This window comes from Schistocerca americana, chromosome 6, assembly GCF_021461395.2.
Source record: "Schistocerca americana isolate TAMUIC-IGC-003095 chromosome 6, iqSchAmer2.1, whole genome shotgun sequence".
Classification (NCBI taxonomy): Eukaryota; Metazoa; Arthropoda; class Insecta; order Orthoptera; family Acrididae; genus Schistocerca; species Schistocerca americana.
Window position 1 is genome coordinate 378,886,031 of NC_060124.1, and position 27,750 is coordinate 378,913,780.

A 27,750-nucleotide genomic window follows, 5' to 3' on the forward strand; every position below is an offset into this window, starting at 1 on the left:
ACACACATCCATGCCCGAGGCAGGATTCGAACCTGCGACCGTAGCTGTCGCGCGGTTCCAGACTGTAGCGCCTAGAACCGCTCGGTCACACAGGCCGGCTTCAGTGTTACTAAATGTTATTAAGTTAGGATGCATGTGACGTGAGAAATGGTGTACATTACAGTATGAAACGTCAGAAAGAAATTAGCAAATAAAAAACATGCGCCCCAACCGAGGATCGAACCCTCGACATCCTACCTGCTAACCCAAAACACTATCCATTGCGCCAACTGCACAGCACAACCAAAATGTGCTGACCGAGGTAGTTGCCTTACATGTGGTTACAGTGTTGCCAGATTGCCTCTCTTTAACGTCCTTTTTCTGCCGGATGTATTCACCGGACGAAATTGTGTGAGAGACATTTTTTTATCGCTGGCATGTGAGAAGCCGCGCTGCCAAGCCAGAGTGCGCGAATTTCGCTTCACCCTGTATAGCGCTTCCATCACGCCTGTAATTCTTTCGTGTAGTACAGGGACTTGTCTCTGTGACAAGTCCTCTTTCTGCACGAAACGAAATTTCAACACTGGGCTCGATAGGGAAATAAACTCCTGGAAATGGAAAAAAGAACACATTGACACCGGTGTGTTAGACCCACCATACTTGCTCCGGACACTGCGAGAGGGCTGTACAAGCAATGATCACACGCATGGCACAGCGGACACACCAGGAACCGCGGTGTTGGCCGTCGAATGGCGCTAGCTGCGCTGCATTTGTGCACCGCCGCCGTCAGTGTCAGCCAGTTTGTCGTGGCATACGGAGCTCCATCGCAGTCTTTAACACTGGTAGCACGCCGCGACAGCGTGGACGTGAACCGTATGTGCAGTTGACGGACTTTGAGCGAGGGCGTATAGTGGGCATGCGGGAGGCCGGGTGGACGTACCGCCGAATTGCTCAACACGTGGGGCATGAGGTCTCCACAGTACATCGATGTTGTCGCCAGTGGTCGGCGGAAGGTGCACGTGCCCGTCGACCTGGGACCGGACCGCAGCGACGCACGGATGCACGCCAAGACCGTAGGATCCTACGCAGTGCCGTAGGGGACCGCACCGCCACTTCCCAGCAAATTAGGGACACTGTTGCTCCTGGGGTATCGGCGAGGACCATTCGCAACCGTCTCCATGAAGCTGGGCTACGGTCCCGCACACCGTTAGGCCGTCTTCCGCTCACGCCCCAACATCGTGCAGCCCGCCTCCAGTGGTGTCGCGACAGGCGTGAATGGAGGGACGAATGGAGACGTGACGTCTTCAGCGATGAGAGTCGCTTCTGCCTTGGTGCCAATGACGGTCGTATGCGTGTTTGGCGCCGTGCAGGTGAGAGCCACAATCAGGACTGCATACGACCGAGGCACACAGGGCCAACACCCGGCATCATGGTGTGGGGAGCGATCTCCTACACTGGCCGTACACCACTGGTGATCGTCGAGAGGACACTGAATAGTGCACGGTACATCCAAACCGTCATCGAACCCATCGTTCTACCATTCCTAGACCGGCAAGGGAACTTGCTGCTCCAACAGGACAATGCACGTCCGCATGTATCCCGTGCCACCCAACGCGCTCTAGAAGGTGTAAGTCAACTACCCTGGCCAGCAAGATCTCCGGATCTGTCCCCCATTGAGCATGTTTGGGACTGGATGAAGCGTCGTCTCACGCGGTCTGCACGTCCAGCACGAACGCTGGTCCAACTGAGGCGCCAGGTGGAAACGGCATGGCAAGCCGTTCCACAGGACTACATCCAGCATCTCTACGATCGTCTCCAGGGGAGAATAGCAGCCTGCATTGCTGCGAAAGGTGGATATACACTGTACTAGTGCCGACATTGTGCATGCTCTGTTGCCTGTGTCTATGTGCCTGTGGTTCTGTCAGTGTGATCATGTGATGTATCTGACCCCAGGAATGTGTCAATAAAGTTTCCCCTTCCTGGGACAATGAATTCACGGTGTTCTTATTTCAATTTCCAGGAGTGTATATCACTCAACAAGCCCCATTTAGAACGAACTCACATACCCCAAAAATGATGACGAGTCTCGTTTTGTGGTCACAACACCTCAGTTTTCTGGCTGTTAGCAAAGGCGGATTTAAGAATCTTCAGTTTCTCAATGGTGCGGATGTCTTATTGTAACACCGGCCGGGCCATCTTCTAGAGAGGCAATCTGTGCCGAACAGATTTGTCGTCTCACTTTTGGATCCACTACTGTATAAAAGAAAGTTCTTGGTACATGCCAAAAGCCCTACTTTCGTCTCTTTCAAGTTCGTGGTATATGTCAAAAGCCGTACTTTCGTCTCTCTCATTACAGGTCAGTGTCAAAGCTGAGACTTGTATAAGTCTCAGCAAATAAAGGCTACACGGCGACAATAAGATGCACGCAAAGCCAGTTCCCGGTACTGGCTCTGATGCTTTGCAGGCGCGAGAGGTCGCGTAGCGTATGTCTAAGCAGTTCCTTAGTTAGGTTAAGGTCGCTGACGCTGCGCGCTGACGTCAAGGTGAGTGGCTGTAATTTCCTTCTGCGGCACGAGTCTCGGCAACCAGTGAAAGACGTTCGTCATTAGAGGTGCAACCCTCCTGTACGGGAGACAGAAATGCGATTTCCCTACTCATAATATTGTTGAGAAATGCTATCGGTCACCGATGTTTTAATAGAAAGCTCTGAATGCCTTCGTCATTTCGTTATCAGTTATTCCGTTCCACTGCACGTAATCTGATAGGAATTTAGCAATTACTGGTATCTGCCTTGAAAAGTGTGAATCCGACTCCAAACGATAGTTTCTTCCACTGTAAATTCTCTGCCTCATTATAACTCTAAAATATTATTTTACATTTTTTTCCTGATTAATTTTTACTGTTAACAGCTATACACAAATTTTTATTACCCACTTGCGCAACTGAATTTAAGATAGTTGAATTCAAGATACCACATCAGTCAAACTAAATGACAGTGTTGTGACTGATTAATCCATAAGCTGCAAATAATTGAAACAAATACTTTGTAAATGTTGCAGCAAACACAGGATTACATTGTTCAGTTGAAGAAGCAAGAGAATATACTAAAATGACATTCCACAAAACTTTAAGCAACTAGAAGTAACACCAACATTCTACATTAAAATGAATAAAACTATAAAAGTTCTAAGAAACAAAAGCTCATGTAGTGTTGATGAAATTTCAAACAGAATTCTGAAAAGTTGTTCCAACTTAATAAGTAATCTACTTAGTGAGTCACGCAATTTGTCATGAGGCAGGGAACTGTTTGAAAGAGGTTAAAATATATAATTGTTAACCGTTTTCATGGGAATGGTGACGAGGTAGACATAAGCAGTTGTCGTCCTGTTTCCTTACTGACGCGTTTTCGTAAAATATTGGAAAAAAGAACTCAAGAGTAGTCTGACACTTAGGTTGAAACAATTTACTTAGCATATCACAGTTTGGATTCTAAAAGGGTTGTTCGACTGATAACGGTATTTATACATTCATTCATCAAATAGTACAAGCCTTAAATAATAAAATATCGCCAGCCGGTATTTTTTGTGATCTTTACAAGGCGTTTCATTGCGTAGATCATATTACTCTCTTATAACAGCTCAAGCTTTATAAAAGTGATAGTTTTACACACAATTGGTTTGAATTATACTTAACGGACAGATTACAAAAGGTTGTACTGAATAATTGAAACAACGGTAAGGGTAGAAAATTTTATTGACTGGGGAAAGAAGTCACAATGGGAGTCCCACAGGGTTCAAATTTAGCCCCACTCCTATTTCTTGTATGGTTCAATTACGTTCCACTTAACATTCAACAAGCACAGTTGCTACTTTCTGCTGACGATATAGTGTTATAATGAATTCCATTAGAAGGAAAGCAACAGAAGAGATGGCAAATGATATTTGTGTCTGCAGACACGACATCTTGGTTACAGCGGTCTGCGGAAACCAGTTCATAGATGTAGGCCACTGATGGGATCGTGTATACGACTGAAGTTCATACCCTCAGCGTCAGTTAAGGCCTCAGGTGGTGAACCGAATCACCGAAACTGGCAACTATATAATAAATTACATCGAAAGGACGGCAGCATTTTATTACGTAAGTGAACGGCCGAAGTCACTTAAATCTTCAGTCAGAAGAGTGGACGTACAAAAAGCATCGTGCATGGTGGCTCCGATGACGACGAACTTTGCCGGACTCCTTTCACCACCGTCATACCTGGCTTGATGATATGGGGCGCCACTGGGTACACTACACGATCACCTTTGATTCGCACAGCCAGTAACTGGGACAGTAGGCATTACAATTATGACATGTTGAGGCCGGAGACAGTGTCCCATCTTCAACGTCTCTGTGAAGTTATCTTTCATGAAGGTAACGCAAGACTGCATGTTGCCCGTGCTGTCCTGACCTACCTCGAGCCTGTAAGCTTTCCACCGTTTCCCCCACGAGCACGTCTTTCAGAGCTCTCAACCACCGAAAACACCTGTTCATGGGTTGCCGGCTACTACGATTGGTGAACTCTGGCATATAATTGAAATGGTTGAAATGGCTCTGAGCACTATGGGACTTAACTGCTGTGGTCATCAGTCTCCTAGAACTTAGAACTACTTATACGTAACCAACCTAAGGGCATCACACACAACCATATCCGAGGCAGGATTCGAACCTGCGACCGTAGCGGTCGCGCGGTTCCAGACTGTACCGCCTAGAACCGCTCGGCCACTTCGGCCGGCGTATATAATTGAAGCAGCGTCACATGACGTACCAGTATCTGTAAAATCCAAGCTTTTACCACGGAAATTCTCAATTAATGACATATTCCGGGCTACAATGCCATGTCGAAAGGCTTTCACTTTAAAACCCAACGTCTCGTCCTCATCTGTGAAGTACATCTTCAAGGGGAATCGTAGCTTCTTTGAGTGTCAGATTCACTCACTGAATCTTTACTGACTGCGTCAAAATTTCGTTTACGCGCGTTCACACGCAGGGGCGTGACATCACGTGCTTTCAGTGTCCGAGAGCACTGCTGGCCGTTGTCGGTTGCCAGAGTCTCTGTGTCCCTCTTTACAGCCATTCATGGCATCCGCTTGTGGCCGAGAGTGCTTGAATTCTACCAAAAGGGATGTGGTGGATTCCTGGCTGCAGAAGATACTCCACAATAGGTGATCTGTCAGTCTTCTTCCCTTATACAGTTGCAGCTGTGGATTCCGTGTAGTTGTGGGGAAGTGTACGAGGGTAATACAAAAAGCACGGTCAGAAAACGATTAGAACAACACAAGAGCAACTGTAGAAGGGGGGAGATTGACAGACCATCTGCTGTGGAATGTTTTTTGCAGCCAGGAGACTATCATATTCATTTTGATGGGACTCAAGTATCAGCAGCCACAAGTGGATACGATGAAAGCAGTACAGAGAGGCCATAGAGATTGTTAAACACGCTAGGAATTTCAGTAGCAAAGAGGAGGACATTGAACTGAATGACATCTGGATAACTGTTGAAGATGTGTACCAGTCTTCCACCATACGGTGACAGAAACAGCGGACGACGACAACCGACAACGGCTACTTGCGCTCGGATATCCAAAGCGTGTGACATCACGCCACTGCGCGGGAGCACGCTTAAACGAAATTTTGCTACAGTCAGTGACGACGTAGGGTGTGAATCGAACATTCAAAGAAGCTACCTTTGAAGATGCCCTCCACAGATGGGGAAGAAATGTTGGCTTTTAACGTGAAATCCATTCGACCACGGCCCAGAATATTTTCATAATTGTGTACCCATATCTGTCATCCAAGGTCATTAGGTTCATAGAGCAGCTGGGTTAGAGGCATTGTTCCTGTGTACTAAATTTTCCATCGTGTATACCACCAAATAACCAACAAATTTAATAATCTATTTTTCCTGTAACGGTGTGCATGCAGAATATATAAAATGTAGTGATATGCTATGCTTCCTACTGTGGCAGTTTTAGTGGGCAGCAGTGTAGAATACCAGTCAAGATTCTATAGATACTGTGCGATATCCTTCAGAAATGCATGCCTGTCTGAAGGACATTACATAGTACACTGCACGACACAGACACTGCAAATAGCATTACATGCCTAGACAAGACCGCGATAAACGCAATGGAAGTCTCAGCGGGAATCACAGCAACTGGACGATGCAGGACATAGACACGCAGTGACATGCGGAAGTTTGCGTCTGTCAGTGAAGTGTGGTCGGATAGCCGAAGCGGTTAAGCCAGACACGGGAAATCCAGTTTCCAGTCCCGGTCTGGCCCAAACTTTCATTGTCACTGATCCGTTGTGAAGCTTTTTCTTTCATTTTGTAGATAGCCTAACAGAAAATAAATACGACTGCAAAACTTAACAACCAAATTAACTTTCGTATGATGAGTCACTGCCAAGTAACATACACTGATGTAGCTTAGACCATACGTACGAATAACAGTCACAGTGTAGTACAGAAGGGAGCTGAAAGAAATACGGAGTGAGACGAAGAGAAATGACACTTCTGTTTAAAGATAGTAATTACAGTGAAGTTACCGCGATTCATAATGATCCAATGGATGTTACAAAGGGCGGGACATGGTTCTTGATACGGTATGTGACAAGCAGGGACGGTAGTGCATGATCTGCAACGAGCTCCCATGCTGGTTACAAGGTTGGCAAGGAATTCTTGCGGTAGGGCGTTCCATTCCTTCACCAGGCCAGTTGACAAATGCTGGATGGTCGTTCCTTGCAGAACGCAAGACTTCCCCCCAACGCGTCGCACGCGTGGTCGATGGGATTTCAGTCAGGAGAAAGAGCAGGCCAGTCCATTCACCGAATACCTCTCGCTCCAAGAGCAACTCTACCTGCTGTGTTCGATGAGGTCGTGGATCGTTCGTGGATTGTAATCCATCACACTGAAGCCGGGGCTAAATGCAGTCCTGGAAAGACGCACATGGAGAAGGAGTACAGGGCGCCAATGACGTAGACTGTTGAGTGTACCGCGTTCAACGATTTGGAGGTCAGTACGCTCATGGAACGTTAAGCTTCCCACTTCATAACACGTAGACCACCAAACGGTCATGTTCGGTGATGCTGGACTTTCCTTTACATCTCGAGAGATGGGAATGCGTAATACATCCAGGAAGAGTGTCGTTTGGTGGTTCAAGTGTTGTGGTGGGAGCTGCATAATATTGCATGGTCGTACTGACCTCCAAATCTATGAACATCGTAGACTCAACAGCTAACGTTATTGTGAAATTGTACTCCTTCCTCATGTTCGTGTTTTTAGGGTTGCATTCGGCCCAGACTCCATTTTTATGAATGACAATGCGGAACCGCATCAAACTGCACAGGTGGAGGAACTCTTGGATCAAGACGATGTTTGGCGAAAGGACTGGTCTACACATTCTCTTGGACCTTGCGTGGGACGTGTTACGGAGAAGTCTTGCAGCACGTCGACCAGCAGAAGCGACCATCCAGCAGTGGTCAACCGCGTTGATGTAGAAATGGATTGCCTTACCGCCAGAACTGCTTGCCAGTCTTGTAGCCAGCATGGAAGGACGTTGCAGAGCATACACTGCCGTTCATGGTGATCACTTACCGTATTACTATAATTTCACGTATGATACATAACAAACACAATAACACATAAAATACAGTACCATAGACACATTAAAATACAGTTTAGATCTTTATACCTGATCCAGTCCACCACTTCGGAAATAACCCGGTTCGAATCCAATTTCCAGGGAAGGCACGGAGGGGGCAGTCCACAACTATATGCTTCATTATATCTCGAACGTCAGCACAGTCAGAGCATGGGGTGTCGAAGCACTTCTTCCCACACCACATCTGAAACGGTCAAGCCTGCTCCAAGTGTATTTTGGCAAGCTGAAACCACTGAGCCCTACAGTTGGACCTTCAACTTTCAAGATGCCCTGTGGAGTAGATGTCCATTCCTTCCGCCAGCTGTCTTTGGGGTCGAAATGGTTGCTTAACAATTTTATGGCCGTTTTACATGCCGGTTAACGGGACTTCAACCTGGATGATTCTAGCTTTTATGTCTGCCTGGAGTCGCAAACATAAGTTGGAATTGGTAGCAGTACGTGACCGGGGTGTCATGCAAGGTCTGATGGCCGAGAAAAGATTAGTCTCAAAGTAAGGCGCCAGCAATCAGGAAGATTACTTATCTTTACTGTCCACACTGAAGCAGGCATCGTCAATTGCTCTCATATGAAGTAGCTACGTAATTAAGTTCACAATACAATTCACAAATCCGCAGTGCAATCCAAATCGTAACTAAGTTCTAAGCCCAAGGTTGTCATATAAGATCTATACCATAACACTTGGATATTAACACAGCTAGCGAGCAAGAGCGAGTGCCCGTGGCGTCAGGTCTGTGCTCCCATTATACCTTGTCGCCATAGAGGGAGCTGCAGGCAAGAACTACTGAATGGCGCGACGTCTTCAGCCGGAGATAACGCCGTGAACCTCCGGCGGCCGCGACGTGAAGCTGAGGCCGACCACCGCGCACGTGCGGCCGCGCTGAGCGACGGCGGGGCGCGCGTGATTCGGTTAGGTCCGCGGACATAGCACTAGCTGTCTCACATCTTCGTGAATTGGGAGTAAAGAGTTATTCAGTATTTTTGATCACAGAAGACCAAGATGTTTTTGTCTTCTGGTGTGAGGAGGTGGTATGTTACACAACACGGCAACTATTAAGCCACACCGCAGAGCAGTATTCTGCTGAGGAATGGACGAGTGCTACAGCAGATGTTCTCAATATGTTGGCGTCATGATGTACCAGCTAGACGCTGAAGAAGATTATTATGGCTCTTCAGTTTTATAGCAGGTATACGTAATTGGGCTTTATATGTTAGGGTTCTTTCCAAAGTAATACCCAGATATGTAGGCGTGCCATTGACCCGTAATGCTTCCCCTCTAAATTTGACTCTTGGTTGGTAATTTGAGGGGCTATTGTCTAGGTGAAAAGTAGATACTTCACTTTTGTGAGGATTCGGTTTCAAGCGCCATTTCTTAAAGTATTCATCCAGGAGTACAAGGTCTTGGTTGAGGACGTTCACTGCTTGTGCAAAATTAGTGCGTTGAACAGTAACATTGATATCATCCGCATATATGAATTTGCGGGAGAGTGTGTTAGGCAGATCATGAGTGTATAAGTTGAAAAGTGCTGGAGAGAGGACCGAACCTTGTGGTAGACCATTACTCAGTTTGCGGAATAGGCTTCTGCTGTTTTCTGAGTAAACTTGAATTAATCTGTTACTTAGCATATTTTCGATTAAAGTTGATATCTTCACATACCGCATGAAGAATCATGTCGCGTCCCTTGTAAGGTGCCCGCATCTCGTGGTCGTGCGGTAGCGTTCTCGCTTCCCACTTCCTGGTTCCCGGGTTCGATTCCCGGCGGGGTCAGGGATTTTCTCTACCTCGTGATGGCTGGGTGTTGTGTGCTGTCCTTAGGTTAGTTAGGTTTAAGTAGTTCTAAGTTCTAGGGGACTTATGACCACAGCAGTTGAGTCCCATAGTGCTCAGAGCCATTTGAACCATTTTTGAACCTTGTAAGGTCCAGGGGAACATCATGAATCGCGGTGCCTTCAGAGTTATTATTGTCTCTAAGTAAAAGTGTCGTTTCTGTTCGTATCATTGCGTGTTTCTTTCAGTTACCTCCTGCATTATACTATAGCGGTTTTTTCTATGTGTGATCCCAGTTTCGTCGGCCTTTGTTATCTGGCAATGGCACATCATACCAAAGCTACTTTCGTCCTTAAGTTTTGCACAGAAGTGCATATGCTCTTCCTTCACTCCAATAATATCAATCACACCATTTTATTTTTGCAGCATTATTTCTATGGTGCCATCTCCTTCGGTAGTAGCGTAGGCTATACCTCTGCTTTGTGGTGGTTCGTTAATGACGTGCCGTATGTGTATTCATAAGCCACCTGCAAATACAGAGACACAACAGCAACCTACAAAGTGCGAAATTATGTTGGACTGGCTTGTTACTTCAGAGTCCGAAGTTGAGGTCTAGCCAGTCAATAAATTTTGCTTGGTATAAATTATGAAATCAGAACTGTAGAAAGGAGAAAGGTTACTCCATAATTTGCCTTATTAAAGCAGGTTCTTGACGTATCCTTGAGACGCATTCGTATAGGAGATTTGTGTGTGTCCTTGTGCCGGTCACGAGGAGCTAGGTATTGGGAGAATATCTTTTTCTTCTTTTTCCCGCAGTGAAACAGACGTCAAATTATAGCTTTTATCTTTGTTAGCCTCTCATTTAAGGTGCTGAAGTAAGCGCAGTGGTCGTAAAACGTTTCCTTGGTCGACCGGTTAGAAGGTCAACGTTCATTGGCGAATGATCCCCATCTTTAGCAGATGTTTCTAAAGCATGGTTATTCACCAAGGCTGTAAACGACCGTATTCATCAGGAAGTGAGATGCTCACATAGCTAATTTAACATGATCCCATTGAATTACTACTGTCTGCCAACGTTCGGATCGCATTTGTCTTCAGCATTGTCAGTTGAAATGGAAGTTGAATAGCCCGGAAAAATAGAACCAAGACTTAGCGGTTGTAGGCCGTGTAACTGAACGCGTGTAAGTCGCGTTTATAGACCCAAAAAAGTTCCAGCGCAAGAAACCTGAAAAGGTATGGGAAATTAAGTGACGATAAAGACTAAATGAATGATGGCTCACAGTGCTGCAAAGCCAGTGAAAACAGCAAAAAGCCACTTGTAGTGACCGTGGTTATGTCTGCAGCAGAAAGGTCACACCGTCGCATGAAGGTGTTCACACGACGAAGTGTTGGAGAAAATTGACGTTGGGCAGTGCACCGCGAAAGAGCAAGTGAGAAGTAGTAGGTTTCTAACGCTGTGTCCCTTGTCTAGGTCTATAAGCGCGACTTGCAGTATTCAGTTACATGGCCTACAACCACTAAGTCTTGGTTCACTTTTTCTGCGTTAAAACTTTGGAAGACCAGGCCTAATATCAAATTAGCTGTGTGAGTACTTCACTCCCTCTTTTTCTGGTTAAGGTACTCAACATTTTTGGTATTATTAATTAATTTGATCCTAATCCACAATATATGGTTTTGTAGATTTCTTCAATCAGTATTAGGAAACCTGTCGGTAGAACCTTGGAATAAAGGATTATCAACAGATAATGCAGTATCCAGAAGTTTTTGAGAATATTTCAGTAAAAATTTTAAAGAATTTCGTTCAACAAGTATCAGCTAAGGTGTGGATGTCCACACCGTAAAATCATATGCTCTTCCGGTATGGATGTCAACAAATTTTACGCTGTCGAGTTGAATGACGTCAAGCTGTACACCGAAACCACAGAAACAGGTTCTGTAGTAAGGAAAGGAACCACATCATAGTATGACTTCTATTTTGCGACACACTGTCATGCTTCATGTACCATGTATTATCCCTCTGAGTCTAAAAGTAGCTAAAATTTAACTAGAACAGTGGGAGACGACACAAAAAGATTGCCATTAATCTATTATACAGAGAATAATATCAAAACTGTAAATAAGTTGACAAACAGGCCAATATTCAGGGATGTTAACGTGGTATATCTCTCCTACATGAACACATAATTTAATAATAAAATTTACCCAGTACATAGCGTTAATTTGGTTAAATTTAAAAAAAAGGGGGGGGGGGGGGAAGGGGGAAATGCCTGTGTTGCAGTATCAGCGTTGGGTCTAAGTGCACTGTCACACGAGATTGTCCTGCATAGCTACCTTGGATAAGGGATATATTCATAGCATTCGTAAAAGCAATGCCTAAGAAAAATGGAGATCAGGAATCTAACCCTTTCAGTGTACAGTTTCATTTGTCAGGAACTTGATTAAAGTGTGCCCTCATGCGTTGAGTAAAATGATTATTTTGGTATGAAGACTTCAGCTTGCTGCTTCGATACAGTTTTCATAGTCTCACTCTACAGGTATATCACAGCGCTGTTGCAAATTTGTAACCCCTTTGTGTGTGTGTGTGTGTGTGTGTATGTGTGTGAGTGTATGTATGTGTGGAGGGCGATGCACGAGGGAGGGTGGGTGCGCGCAAGTGAACGACATTTTTACTAAACGAGCTATTACAAACTCGCTTGCGTTGCAACACTAAGGGGTTTAAATACTTTGTTTTTATTTTGATCGTAATCGTCTTCGCCGCCATGCCGACTAAAGTAGTAATTATTAGCGATTGTATAACTGTGTCGTTTCGCACACTTTCCGTTATGCATCGTAGGATCTCACCTGTAGCCAGAGAGGATGTCGAGGAGTGTGGATTTGCCAGCACCGGACGGCCCCATGATGGCAATCAGCTGCTTTGGAACGAACCGGCCGCATACTTCGTGTAGGATCTTTTTCTTGCCTGAAACAGAATGAAAATGGTCAGACAGAACTGTGTCAAACTGCAAAAGAAACCGTATTCCTACGGCAAATTTGGCATACAGCCTGATGAGCTCCAGTTGTATCTAAGTACAAAACAAATAAATCTGGGTATAGCTATCGAGAATCTCGATACAGACGTGTGTGCACCATTAAAATGGGCACAAGATATCGGGAAAAAGCTCAGCCAGTCCAAAACCCAAGCGTTACTGATTGGTTATTCTAGGCTTGTTAGCTCGAAATATCGGGAATCCCTACCACTTCAATCGTAAAAGGAGCAAGTATCAGCTTCTCTCCCTCAGCAAGAGTCTCGGAGTAATAATAGATGAAAACCTAAATACGGCTGAGCACGTAACTACATTATGCAAGAAGGCATCAGTATCTCTACATGACCTACAAAAATATAAAAAGCTCGTTCGTGATAACCTGAAAAAAGAAACTTGTAGAAACATACTTTCAATAATTGATTACAGCGATGTTATCCTGCAAGGTCTTTCTCTGTAAGGCTCATGGCGCTTGGAAATTGTTATGAACGCGTTTGTTCGTTATATCTGTGATGTTCAACTTTATGATCATATTTTACCATCATACATACAGCTATCCCGTCTATGTATACACAAGCGCAGAGATTTCCATACTCTCTGTATTCTCTACTGTTTTATCATTGAATACTGTCCCTCACATGTCTCCTCCATCTTAACACTCCTATCCGAACAACATGCCAGAAACACCCCATCAGTGCAAAAACCTTTCGGTTGCACCCCGTCGTTCAGCCACTTTCAAGAAGTCTTTCCTAGAAGCAGAAACTCGTCTCTGGAATAATCTCCCGCGTTATATTAGACAACTGAATAAATTATTTACTACAACAACAAAAATAACTACCATTGTCCCTGTACGCACTCGTTACCCCTGTACATCCTTCTTTCCATCTTCCTCTTTTCCCAGTATCCTTAGCTGGTGCAGTCTTCTTAAATTTCTTTTCCCAGAACTCGCTATATCAGAAAACATCTATTTTGTAAACCTATAAATTCTTTTTATTCCTTCCATTAATATTTTTATTCTGTCATAATTATTATTATTAGTGGCAGCAGCAGCAGTAGTAGAATTAGTGTCAATATTAACTTTACTATTAGACAGTTAGTATTATTTCCTCACACTCTCTCTGTAGACTCCCAAATCATTTTAATAATATTTATCACATCAAAATCTTTTTTGGCAACTATTATGTAAGGAAGGTACTGTATGTTTGAAACCCAGGTATGATGTAAAAGAGCGCTTCATTGCCCTAATCGGATCCGGTTAAATAAATAAAATAAATAGTTCTCAGTACAGGGAACAACTCGGGCTATTCTTCAAACATGTCGAATGTCAAAGTTTTTTCTTGACATCTCGTAGACAAAGTCAAGAAATTAAAGACACGTGGTTTTATACAGTGCATTACGTTTAACCTAAAATGTACCCTAACTCTATCAGAAAGAAATCTATAGTTGTTCAGAAGCATTTTTTGTGTATTTTCCTTTCAGACATCCATGTTTTTCGGTAGGTCGTCTTTGTCTAACAAAGCAGTTGTGGTTAATTAGTTTTGTCACCCTCTATTATCTTTGTTTCTGGGAAAATATCTTCACAACTGTGAAAGAAATTGTAATATGCGATCGTCAAAATGTACAACACAAAATACAGAGTGAAGCAACAACAATCAGACGAGACACATATGCGATGCGACGTAGTATGACGGATGTTTTGCAGCTGGGATGTATTCAAAGTAAAACAATTAGATTCGAGGTGGACTGAAGCAGCTCAAACTTTGATATGATATACCCTTAGTGGCATGTCTACAAACGAAATCTTGATTAATGGATTGATTTGCATTAGAGTCAGGTAGAAACTGTTCCAGGTTACCGAGTTGAGCACTGCAAAGCTCTTTAAACCGCTTGAAATTTATTTTGGGGCTATTTTCATTGATTCTCCAATACGACACGCTTCTGGTGAAAAAAAATCAGGTTTGTACATGGCAGAAACAGATGAACATTCAGGCCTTACTCCGGAAATTATTTTATAATTCATATACAGTCTACTGATGTAGTATTTCGAGTTTGATATGTCTATAACGTACAACACCTCTGAAAGTATTCAGCGTCGCCAGTGTCTAATGATTGTACTCATATATCGTTCTCATAGACCGCCAATGATAGTAGATTGTTGACATTTATTTACTTTGGTCATAGGAGAAAAAACAGACAAACCTGTTAGACTTACTTTTGCGAATAAAGCTATCTAGATCGTCCCCTATGAAGGGATCTGCCCAGGCATTTGTTTTAAGCGAATTAAATCAGGATTTAGACCAGGATTGCCACGCTAGTACTTGAACCGCCGTCCATCCAAATACTAGTAAAGTGTCCCATTGTAGAGCCCAAATAGTAGGCGAGCTGAGAGTGGGGTAGAGAGGGCCCCAATTTGGAGTATTTGGGAGGGACTCCCAGTTCCATTAGCTGCGGTACAACTAAGGGAAACCTTCCGGTATCCTTCGCTGGAACCCGGATGTAATGTCACACTCTGCAGGAGGGTAGCAAACTACTACCACCACAGTTGGTGAATGGAGGCATAGCAGTCAGCCAGAGCTTGTGTTTATTGTAGCAGACCCAGATTTCGGTCACTGGGTGATCATCTTTAGTGCAGCAGATAAAGTTGATACATTTCAGCCGTTATTTAGCATAGTCCCTCTTGGACTGTATAAGTCAAGAGTTCAAATTGCAATGCAAAGTAAGAGCTCAAGAGAGAGGCGCCAGAGAAGCGACCGTTACCTTTAGGAGAAGGCAATGCCAGCTAGTCTAGATTTTTAACCTCTCCAAAACTGTACCAATGAGAACTGTTAGGTTGGCTATGCAAAGTAGAGCATTTTTCGCGATCAGCAGTTTCCTCTGAAATCTCACGTGTAAGATAACTCCCACAGTAAGAGCTCTGCGTCTTTCGCATTGGTTTCTTCCGCAGTCTAGATGCTTTACAGTGGCTGGTACAGTTAGCCTCAAGACTGCCTGGTCCTGCTGTTTAGGAGGCGTGTGGAGTTGGAGTGCTACAATTGCCAGGAGGTCGATCTAATGCTACCAGTTAGTAGGAGAATCCATATATGGCCTTGTTGTCTGCCAGATGCGGCAGTCAGAGCATTTTAAATTACGGTGGCGACTCGTAATTACAATCACAGCCGGACTACCGACGCTTTATACTGGCGCTAATGTAACTTGTCTCGTTTTACTGCCGTATGGCATCATTAGACCAGATCTCTCTCGCTCGTTCTCGCTTACTTATTTTTGTAAGGGCACTCTAATAACTTATGTATGCATATTTTACCGACTAACAGGGCGTTGTCTCCTCGTCCAGTGATCGCTGGGTTGTATCCAGGCACTTTTGCCTCCGATTCCAGTGGCCTTTTCACTTTGTATAAGTTACATTAGTCATGTAACCATGGTCTTTTCAGATTTCACCTGTTTGAATTAGTCTTTAGTCGACCATTATTGCAGGAAGACTAAGCTATACGCTTCTGATCTTAATCTATTATCGTGTCAGATCTACTTCCCTTTGATCGTCTAGTCACTGTTGAATCACACCTGTACTAGGAAGTGAAATCTATGCCTTAGGGTAGGTCAGGACAGAGTGTGACTGCTTATTTCCACTTTGTCACAAGGGTAGCTCTTTCGCTTTGCTATTTACATCGAAATTTTGCATGCTAATATGTGCCTCTGTTCGTCCTGATATTTCCTTTCTAACACATGTTGATCTGTATCTATTTCAGTGTTGGGCGTCTGTAGCTTCAAGCGACTTTTAAACAGATCTTTCAACGTTAAATGATGTTTTATGTACTGGGGACTGTTAATTTCGTGCCGTCGTTCTAAGGTAGTACAGTGATCAAATTTAAAGAGAGTCTGTTTCGAATGCATATACACAGTCACCATCGATGAATTGGAAAAATAACATCTTTGTCAGTTACGAAGAATTATTTTACACCACTTTTCCTGGTTTATCAGTTGCGGTGAGTGTAATTGCACTCATGGTGGAATTCTAAAACTTTGTCGCATGGGACCACTATGCATTGAATATACGCTGCTGTTCCTTTATAATTTATTTTTTGTAAGTGGTAAGCTTCGTTCGATGTTGATGCAGAACTCCCATGGTAGAAACGACAAATTTTCAATTGTCGTCATTGGGAATTATGCTCTCATCTTATTAGGTGGTTATAGGCAACTGCTAATAAGCTACAGTAAAGGAGCTAGTTCGACTTATGTGGTGCACTTTATCACACTTCGAGTTCGTGTAGCGAGGAACTTTCAGTCTCAACTACGTATTCAATATTCAAAAGGTGTCACGACCGAGTGACTTACCCTCGTTGTTTCGCTTTGCGAAAGTGTGCCGTCTTCTTATTACTAGTCGGAAGTCAAATCGCATTATTCGTAAATTACATTTTCAGTTTGTGGGTACGTATCATGGCATGAAAATTGTTCATATTCTTGTATGAACACTTGCGGTTAGGCCGGCCGGAGTGGCCTTGCGGTTCTGGGCGCTGCAGTCTGGAACCGCGAGACCGCTACGGTCGCAGGTTCGAATCCTGCCTCGGGCATGGATGTGTGTGATGTCCTCAGTTAGGTTTAACTAGTTCTAAGTTCTAGGGGACTGGTAACCTCAGAAGTTGAGTCCCATAGTGCTCAGAGCCATTCGAACCATTCGAACTTGCGGTTAAGCTAAGCAGTGGCAACACGAAAATTCTCAGCAGTAGTCTGTAGCACTACATTCCACTACATTCCACTACATTCCAAACATTTAAATTTACATTTGATGTTAACAAATTTTTTTTTTGGAAGCTGTGATTGCTAGTCGACATTTGATATCCTACCGCGTCCATCCTCAATTATTTTGCCGACCACCTACTACTTCATTTTCATCACTGTGACATTATAAATCTCACCATCGTAACTGCTCATCTTGATTTTAACTCCTTAAATGGTTTTCTAGTCACACAGAGGTCAACGCCCAGCTGAGATCCTTCACGGACCCTGGCACATCTCCTGCCGTTGTTTCCTTGTCGGAGAGCCACGCCGTTTTTCTAAGACATACTTTGGAAATGTGCTGGAGCCCTAATAATAGTCACGAATCGAGGATGCACTTACAATGAGCGGCCCAAATACAGCTGCCGTTTCTTGTTGCAAGAGTAATATGTTATCTGCAATTGCCGATGGCGGCTCCTTAAAAGGCCACAGAGATATATATATATCAACGTGCACTGCTTCTACGTCAAAAAATTCTCAGATAAGTAATATCAAACGAGCTACGATGAGATAAAGAGACGTCCCGTCCTTGACACATTATCAGTATTCACGTGAAGAACTGATAAAAGTTATGGCTAGCTGATCATCACCTTTTCGCTGATATATTTCGAAATTCTATGTCCTTGTCGTATTGAAGACCATAGACAGCACGTTCTAAGAAGGAAGGAAGTTCAGGGTTGAACATCCCGTCCACGACGGGGTAATTAGAGACGGAGCGCATAGTTTGGGGAAAGAAGCCCCTCCCCCCCCACCCCCCTCCCCCAGATACACATAAAGAGAAATATTCTATGAAGCAATTATGAATGTATGTTTCAAAAAATCAAAGAAAACCATTACATCTCATTTACATCACTAATGTAAAAAACAGCTTCATAAGTAATATAATAACTTTAGAAATTAAGATAAAACCGCCTTCTTTAAAAACAAATCGGGGGTAGATATTGTAGTAGAAGAAGCAAGACAGAGAAAATAAGTGAAGCAAGGGGGACATCAGCAGTCGTTGGAAAACTGAAGAAGAAATTTGAAGTATTTCAATTTTACTGCGACGGTACTCATTCAAAATAGATAACGAAGTGAAGATATCGATAAAATAACTGTACGGCAACCGCTCTATAGAACAAGCTATTAGACACACTGGACTTACTGGAGCAGATAATTAGCAATGGAAACAGCAGGAAGAGGCGAATCATTTTGAAAGCATTAGAACCGAAATAGTAATCACTAACAACAATACGTTTCTTCCCAAAAAATGTAGTGAACTGCTATAGTCGACTACTAGGTGTGATAAAAAGCTTATATATTTCATATTGTAGGACAACCCAGTGCGAATCTACAACTCATATTCAACAACGAAATGTAGAAGGGTCTTTATAAAAGTATTATCATCTTTCAGGGTCGATATCGACAACGGTTTCGTTAAAATAAACTGGATCGTTAACATTGCTGCATTAATTTCAGTAACAAATGACACATATCGCATCGTGAGTTTAAGTTTTGACAAGATAACCCACGTGAAACAGATAGTACGTAAGATCAGTATCAAACACTAAACATCTAGTACGAACAGCAGGAAATTATTACAAAAGTTTAATTTAGACGTTTGAATTATGACAAAAGACCTAAAAAGTTTAGAATTATCAATAACAATGATATTGCATGGTTTGTTAACTTTAAGTAACTAGTAATACTACTGCTGTACTTAATAAATGAAAAGCACCAGTTTGCTTTTGATCTGCAAAAAGCAAACTGGTGCTTTTCATTTATTTACTGTTGTTCTACCAAGAACCGATGGAAGATTGTGTTAACTTCTGTGCTTAACACGGAGGCAGATGAGATGTTAAAGGAACAGTAGACGGAATACGTTTACAAGGAACTTTTTTCTATAGTGCTCTTTCTTCAGTTATATTACGGATATATACATTTCAGCAACGATATTACTGTTTCATTTAAGTTCTCAAATTATACACTTTCGAAACTGTTATTCATTTTCATTAACTTTAAAAAAAATCTTTATTTATAACTTTTCCTCTATTCTATTGGACTCCATGCATTAAATTTAAGAAAATCTTTCTGTGGAGCACTTTACATGTAAAATCTGAGATAATAATAAATGCAAAGTTTCTAATTTGCTATAGAGTGGGTTATTTGCAAGCAGTGGCAAGTAACTAAAAAAGAAAATTAAAAATTGTAAGACATCATCAACGTAATCGGTTTCTAAGAATAAAACGGTTAGCAATAGGTAAGACTAAAGACTATTTTTGGGTGACAGTGAACGCATGCACGTAACGTGGCTAGCACGCAGAAAGACACAGTTGATTGGCGGATGCTGAAGACAGAATCAAATATAGACGCTGGTACATTTAGAACTCTGGAGTGGACTAGCCTACTTTTGAACTATTCATTGAATAGAAAACATGTACCGAGAATATTTTCCAGTAAAATTTACTGGTAGTCCGATGAAATAAACGAGTTAGGAATTAAATAACTTCAACGTGCAATTGTTATAAAATGGACAGCCTCGCTAATTAGATACTGTTGATTTAAAAATTTACTAAAGAGTCAAATTAATTTAGGGTGACCTTTAAACAAATACCTACTTCTAATACTTTTGCAGTTGATGATTCATACTCTCACAGTGACAGGTATTACGTGAGTGAATGTAAACAATGATTAACACACGTGTGTGTTTGGTTTCAGTACAGGGACTGTTATTTATATGTTTTGAACGAAAATAAACAAAACAAAATACTTAAAGTAACTTTCAGTTATCACATATATTTCACTAACTTGGTACTGTTAGTTATATCGAAGCTGAGCAACAACAGTCGTGTGCAATATATTCAAACAACATGGTGCTAGTTTGTGTTGCATATGATCTATGACAATTAACTCCATTCCAAAGTTATTGCGATATAACGTACGTAGAAAAGCGCGGTCAACAACTTAAATAAGCTAGATATAGTAAAAGTTATAAAATTCAGATCGAAATTTATAACAAAGATGAAAAAGAGCACAGCCGGCCGGTTTGACCGAGCGGTTCTAGGCGGTTCAGTTTGGAACCGCGCGACCGCTACGGTCGCAGGTTCGAATCCTGCCTCTGGCATGGATGTGTGTGATGTCCTGGATTAGTTCGGTTTAAGTAATTCTAAGTTCTAGCAGACTGATGACCTCAGAAGTTAAGTCCCATAGTGCTCAGAGCTATTTGAACCGAAAGAATACATAGCATGGACTATTATTGTGGAAGCAGTCCAGATATACAGAGACAATATGTGTCACACGCAAATTTTGAATTAGTTTCGTACATATTTTGTCTGGACGCTTCATAATTATATTTACTCTGATTCTCTAATGAAACAAAAAGCGAGAGTGACCTCATATAGCGTAAAGAACGCTTTCTAAAAAAATAGGGGTCTGCAAGAGGATGAGAAAACACGAGGCACTCAGAGCGAGAAAAATCTGTTGCACTCAAGGGACATCAGTAATAACTGATTTTTAAATTTTGTAAGGTAGTTTCGGATTGGTTCGCCGAAATTATTTTCGTTGCAGAGATAAAGACTGGCGGGCTCGATTGTGCAGCCGAAACGTGAAACAACTCTCATAGTGGGTGAGAATTTCTGCTTTCTGTCCCATTCTAAGAGAGAAATGTGTATTATTGGTTAATGACAACAGATTCTTTAGAAGATCTGCAGGGAGAACATCTTTGTCTTGGATCATCAGAGGGAGAGATGCCTCTCCTTAGAGCTGCTGAGAATTAGGACATCTTCCTGGAGCTAATTATAGAAGCTGAGGCTGTACTTATGACTCTCAGCTGCCACAGCAGCCACCGCCTGCACCTGCGTTTTAGAACAATGGAAAGTAGGAGCCACATCTGTGTGTGTTGTGAAGAGGCTTGCAAAGTCGTTAGTTTTGAGTTACAATCTTGCTCTTCTAAGTTAATTGTTCAAAAAAAATGTTCAAATGTGTGTGAAATCCTATGGGACTTAAGTGCTAAGGTCATCAGTCCCTAAGCTTACACACTACTTAAAGTAAATTATCCTAAGGGCAAATACCCATACCCATTCCCGAGGGAGGACTCGAACTTCCGCCGGGACCAGCCCTAAATTAATTCACTTAGTTGAATTCAGCATGTTCATAGCCATTGGTGGAGATGCTTATAGGTATTTTTCTGTGTCTTTTTCTGTAACTTGTTGAGTAATACAGCAATCAGTTGGAGGTTTACATAGGCATAGCTATGCGTATCATTTCATTTCCTGTCCACCCAACAATGCCAGGGGACTATCGCGTATCTTTTATAACTCATTTGAACATTTGTGAAGGCATAATTTTTTGTTTTGCCTATGGTATGATTGGAATTAAGTCATTGCAAATTAGTAATAAAGAGGATTTCATTCTATAGTTAAAGAAACCTGTTTCTCATTATATATGTGTCTGCTATGAAACCCATAGTTCATGTTTTATTGGACCACAACTCTTTAAATTCAGATGTTCATTAGTATCCGTCGCGCGACTTTTTCTTAATACTGGCTGTTTATAAATGAATGGTGCGGTTTTAAATATTGGTAACTCGATTTATTACTTTATATAGGCAAAACTTACAGGAGAAGAAGTTGCAAGTGTCTTAAGCTTTTGATGCGCTACCCGTTGTTCGCTTGTCATACCTACTGCGTTGGTGTAACGTCTGTTTCCAAAATGGCATCGTAACAGGAAAAAGGCCTTCTCTGAGGTGTGCAGATCTGTGGTTACAGTACAGTTTGAGTTACGTTCACTGTTTAGGAAAGGCCCACCACACAAGAATAACACAGGTAAGTGGCACCGACAGTTCGTGGAAACCAGATGCCTTTGTAAGGGGAAAGAGCCCTGGTCGATCTCGAGTACCTGATGCAAACGTCGAAAGATTGCGCGAGGCGTTTCACCGAAGTCCTCGCAAGTCAACCGGCCGGGGTGACCGAGCGTTTCTAGGCGCTACAGTCTGGAACCGCACGACCGCCACGGTCGCAGGTTCGAATCCTGCCTCGGGCATGGATGTGGGTGTTGTCCTTAGGTTAGTTAGGTTTAAGTAGTTCTAAGTTCTAGGCGACTGATGAAGTCAGAAGTTAAGTCCCATGATGCTCGACGACTTGGTCAGAGAATGAATGTCAGAATACCTCGAGGAATAAGAATTTGGCGAGGCAAGTTTCTAAATGGTATGCTTTTTGCCGACGACCAGATAATCATACAGGACAGTGAAGATAACTTACAAATAGTGCTACATAGATTGAAGAAGACGACCCTAAATTACAGTCAAAAGATATCAACAACAAAAATAATGGCGTTCTTAGGAAAGAACTCTATGAGGGCTAAGATACTGGTCAGTAACATGACAAGTTCAAATGGGTTCAAATGACTCTGAGCACTATGGGACTTAACATCTGTGGTCATCAGTCCCCTAGAACTTAGAACTACTTAAACCTAACTAACCTAAGGACGTCACACACATCCATGCCCGAGGCAGGATTCGAACCTGCGACCGTAGCGGTCAAGCGGTTCCAGACTGAAGCGCCTAGAACCGCACGGCCACACCGGCCGGCAACATGACAAGTGAACAGGTGTCCCTTTCCCAGTATTTGGAATGTCACACAACTTTTGAAGATGAGAAAGACATAACTAAAGAAATCAACGCCTATCAACACATATAAGGTACGATAAAAAGAACATTGAATCGTAAAACCAGAAGAGAAACCCAAATGAAATTTTATGAAGTTATTGCAGTACCTACAGTAGGCCTACTATATGGAGCAGACTGTTGCACATTAAGATCTAAAGACCTAAGACAGCTTGAAACATCACAAATGAAGTCCCTTAGATGAGCGAGAGGCTGCAAAAGAGAAGAAAGAATAAGAAATGAAGAAACAAGGAAAGAACTAGGGGTACAGCCATTAACTGAGAAAGTAATACAATTAAAAAAGGGACTGAAAACAAGAGCATGTATTGCGTGTGTCGCCCGAGAGAAACACTCGATAAGCGGTGGAATACGACCCTGTTGGAAGAAGGTGTGTGGGTAGGCCGCGTTGGAGACGGTGAGGCCGGAACGGACCACAAGGCCTAAAACTGGATTGGCGGAAGAAGCAATCGTGTTCTTCACCAAAGCTGGGTAGTAAGTGTTGCAATAGCAGTCAACAAAGCAAGCAGAGTATTGTTCATGCCGGAGCTTACAGTGTGGAAGGTGTTGCGTAAGAGGCTATGTTTTAAACCGTACAAAGGGGGTTAGTGCAAGCCCTTACATCAGCACAAAAAGTTAAAAAGTGCGACTTTTATGAAGAGCTGTAGCCTTATCGATCCATGGATTTAACACTCTACGATTTTTTTCCGTTGGGGTTTGTGAAAGAGCGAGTTTATGTGCTGCCAATATCAGTGTAACTTCAGGAAATGCGTGGAAGGATAAATCATCCATGCAGACCATCACGGAAGACACGCTACACCGAATATGTCAAGAATTTGATTATCGTCTAAATGTGTAGTCGTGTGATCAAGGCTGGACGTATTGAAAGACTGTGATTAACGAATAAAAAACTTGGACAGTTGCCGCTGCTTATGCCGCAAGATTTGTCCATATAAAATAATAAATCGGTTTATTATTAACTTTTAAAACTTTACCGTTCATTTATAAACATCTCTTACTCCACATGACCTTATGAGAAACGGTCTGTTTATTGTATAGTACACCGGGTTCAAATTTTGCTAGAGTCTCAAGGGTATGCTAAACTCTCAAACATTGTCTCACACTACCCCACGTGAATAGAACAGACAGTAGAAAAAAGCCATAATATTTTTTGCGGTTCCTGCTTGTAAAGACTGGGGTAGGTCAGGTTGGCTCAGAAGAACCAACAGAAGAGTGATAACTTGCAAAAAGTCAGCCAGGGGACACGTGACGAGGTCGTGTTTACTGACTTGAGCAGCGTCAAACACTGCCCTTTTGCTCTCCCTTCCGTTTGCGAAACCCTTCATGCGACGGAATAAAAACCAGTGCGGCGCACTGATGTCGCGACTCGGCGATAAGCGAGACGTTCAGGCGAGCCTTCACGTGGCCGTCTGGTGCTCCATTCTTCAGTTTCGCTCCGGAGGGCCGAGTAAGCTGCCCTCTTTCCCAACTCCGCCTGTTCTTTTTCTCCCGCAGGCCGCGCGAGGAAGACTGTGTCGAGAAGAGGCTATCGCCATCCCACTTGGCTTGCGGACGTGCGGACTGGAGAAAGCAGAGGCGATATCTGCCCGCTTGACCTCGCAGTTGTATCAGCTGACTTTTTAAGTCTGCGGAACGGAGCAAGGGGAGCTCGACATTGGACTAGCAACTCACAGGGCGGGCCAGATGTCAACACAACTGCGCCTCTTAGCCTGTTGCCTCATCAATGCAGCCTGAGTCTGGCTCTCTGTTGTCATCTGAATGGCTCTGCACACGAGCAAAACAGAGTATGAGGATTATAAGGGATAATAATAAATCAAGTCGATAGGCAGGGATGTAGCTTGTCCCCACCACGCTTTATTTAACATCTGTATCAGGAATCTCTTAAGAAAACGGAGAAATGAAATATATGAAGGTATACAACTGAGAAAAAGCTATCATCTGAACGCTATGCTGTATACAGACACTGTCTTAATACAGAATAAGTAAGCGTAAGTACAACATTCATCGTGCAGATTACATGAATTGGTAAATCAAGGCTACAATTTGAAAATATCCAACTATAGGACAGGAAAACACTCAGTCCTATCAAGAAATTGTTATTGAAGACAAAGCTCTGAAACAAGTACCCAGTATTACACTTTCAGGGTATGATATCAACTCAAATAACAATAATGATGCAAAAAATAAAATCAATAAATTTCAGCACAAGTGTGGAATTATGGACAAAAACTTAGAAACAAGGCAAGGAAAGACAAAAAATAAAGCTCTATAAAACAATGGCAGCGCCTGTCTTGCTCTACCATAATGAATCTTGGATTGATGAAAAGAAGAAAACCAGCATACAGTCGGCTGAAATGAGATTTTGAAGGTCTGTCAGAGGTTGCTCAACGAGGAATCTTACAAGAAGAATTTGAAATATTTAATCCAAACGACTAAGTTGAAGGATGTGGAGAGGAAAGAAGGCAATATTTTTAATCGCATGAGAAAACAAAGATTCCAGTCATTTTGAACAAGCCCTCAGGAAAAAGAGTCGTTGGAGGATCGAGAAAGAAATGCAAATGTGAAGCCAAACAGCCATATTACATAAGGCTTGAAGTGAAGGAGTAGAAGGAAAAGAAGGATCGGACTAAAATAATACGAATAGGTTCATATTAATATTATTTGCTTATTTGCTGTTTTCTTTGTTATACAGACACTAAAACAGACCAAATGTTGCACATAAAGTTGTACATACAACCATAACACATAATATGTGTGCATAAAATTTCAAATGTATTAGTATCTTAGCGTTGTGTCGTTTAAGGAACGTTTAAATAAGTAGAAACTAAGAGAAATATAGTAAGAGAGGAAGAATAATTACATTTAGCTGATATTAGTTTCCCTCACTGGCTGTCACTGTTAGAGTTAAATCATCATTTTATTTTACATTTTCACTACTACGTGGTTTCGCCCGTCTAGCCATTTTCGAATGGCTAGAATACAGATCAGATATAACATAATGAAAATACGAATCATAAAGCAACCATTCGTTGCTTAACCGACAGAGTAAAAAGAGAACTTAGAGAGTTTGGGTTATAGGCAGTGTGCTCGTCTACGTCACACAATTTTAGTGGCAGAGCGTCTTTGGCCTGAGGATATCATGCAATAAAATATTTAAATACGTTAATTAACATAAAAAATTATTATCATGACACCAGGTGCTACGAAAACAACAGAAACTTAAAGCTGTAAGGGAATATTGAGCTATGACAGCGGCATTTCGTGGATGTTTCGTCAGAAATGCTCAGGTTACGGCACAGACCATGCTGCCGATGTTCAGCCTTCGAGTAAAACAACAGTACAAATAAAAAGACAGATATGAAGCTTGATATGATGTTGTGATGAACAGTATGTAGTCTTGAGTCTTATGAGTATGATAGAGCTATCAATTCCTGGGATCATTTACTAGGTGAAGGTTATGGATGTAAGTGGGAACTGAGTGGAAGTTTTATGAAAAAGGATGTAATATGGGTATTGGGAGGAATCAAGAGATGGTTTGTATTAGGTAGGAGGTGGGTAGGAGTACAATTACAAAGAGAAAGTGTGGATTTGAAAGGAAAGAGGTAACTTAAATTATAGTTGATAGGCTGGATAGAACTAAGCCATAAATTAGGGATTCATAGTAAAGTTGAAGTTCCACTTCAGTTGGCGGTCGACACTAGCACTTATGCTCCATTATCACTGAGGCAGAGTGCACGTGAATCTGGATTCGTGGTTGGTCGGTTGATTCGGAGGAGGGGAGGAAACAGCGAGGTTATCGGTCCCATTGGATTAGGGAAGGGTGGGGAAGAAGGCATTTACCTGAAGTGACTTAGGGAAATCACGAAAAACCCAAATCAGGATGGCCGGACGCGGGTTTCAACCGTCATCCTCCCAAATGCAAGTCCAGTGTGTTAACCACTGCGCCACCTCGCTCGGTAATCTGGAATCCTGCCAAGCACATCGCCATAGCGAGACGATGAGCTGAGTGACAGTGGAGAGTAATCTGCTGTGGGGTAAGGAAGAAGCAACAACTTTGAGCCAGTGGAGGAGGCCGTGGGCAGCAGGGCAGGACAAAACTGTGTACTGTACCGGGCCGCGGATGACGCGCCAGCCAGTCTTCATTAGGTCCAGAGGAGGCTGGTTTAGGAAACTGGCCAGTGAGCAGAGGCACCAGTGAGGACAGGTGGCAGTGGCAGCTTGCTGCTGGCAACTGGTGATAGTGGCCCCTTGTGTATGGAGGACATAGCGTCCGCTGCCGTCACGGGAACTGGAAGCTAAAGGAGACAAGGGCAGTCAGCACAGCGCCGACAAGGAGGAAGTACAATACGGGTGTCAGCTGCACTGGAGGAGTGCCAAGTCCGTGTGAGCAGTAGTGACAACAGCCGGATGGAGTCTGCAGCTGAGCTACAGTGACTTGTCAACACGAGGCATCAGGTCCTGTTCCAGGTGAGCAGACGGCTTGCTGGCTCCAGATTTTACTGAGAAGAAGCAAGCAGAGGTTAAATGTCGTGTGTGCTCTTGGATGGCAGTACGTAAGTAGTATAGCGCTCTGACTATATGCAGTGGAACAGGAAACACCAATGAGTGCACGACAGTGTGTGGCTATGTTTCAGCTTAGGCTATGCTAGTTGTTTTATGGTCAAAACGATGAGACTGTAGCATGCCCTAGTGTTGTTATTTAGAATAAATTTCAGTAGAAAGAGATTCTGTGCGAATCAAATCTCAAGGGCGTACATTATTTAATTGTCAATTGAGATTAACTGTTCTACCTTCCTGACTTCGACACTGTTGGCCTTGGCTGAATAACTGGTCTGATTTATTTTGTCCTGTGAC

At 42.8% G+C, this 27,750-nt stretch overlaps 1 protein-coding gene across 1 annotated transcript in view; it reads right to left on the reverse strand.

The window, feature by feature from the left end:
- Positions 1 to 27,750, reverse strand: part of LOC124619251 (ATP-binding cassette subfamily G member 4) — a 195,148-nt gene that overhangs the window by 98,925 nt on the left and 68,473 nt on the right. The window contains exon 2 of the mRNA XM_047145510.1: positions 12,289 to 12,406. Coding sequence (XP_047001466.1) covers positions 12,289 to 12,406 — 118 coding nt within the window. The remainder of the gene's footprint in view (positions 1 to 12,288; positions 12,407 to 27,750) is intronic.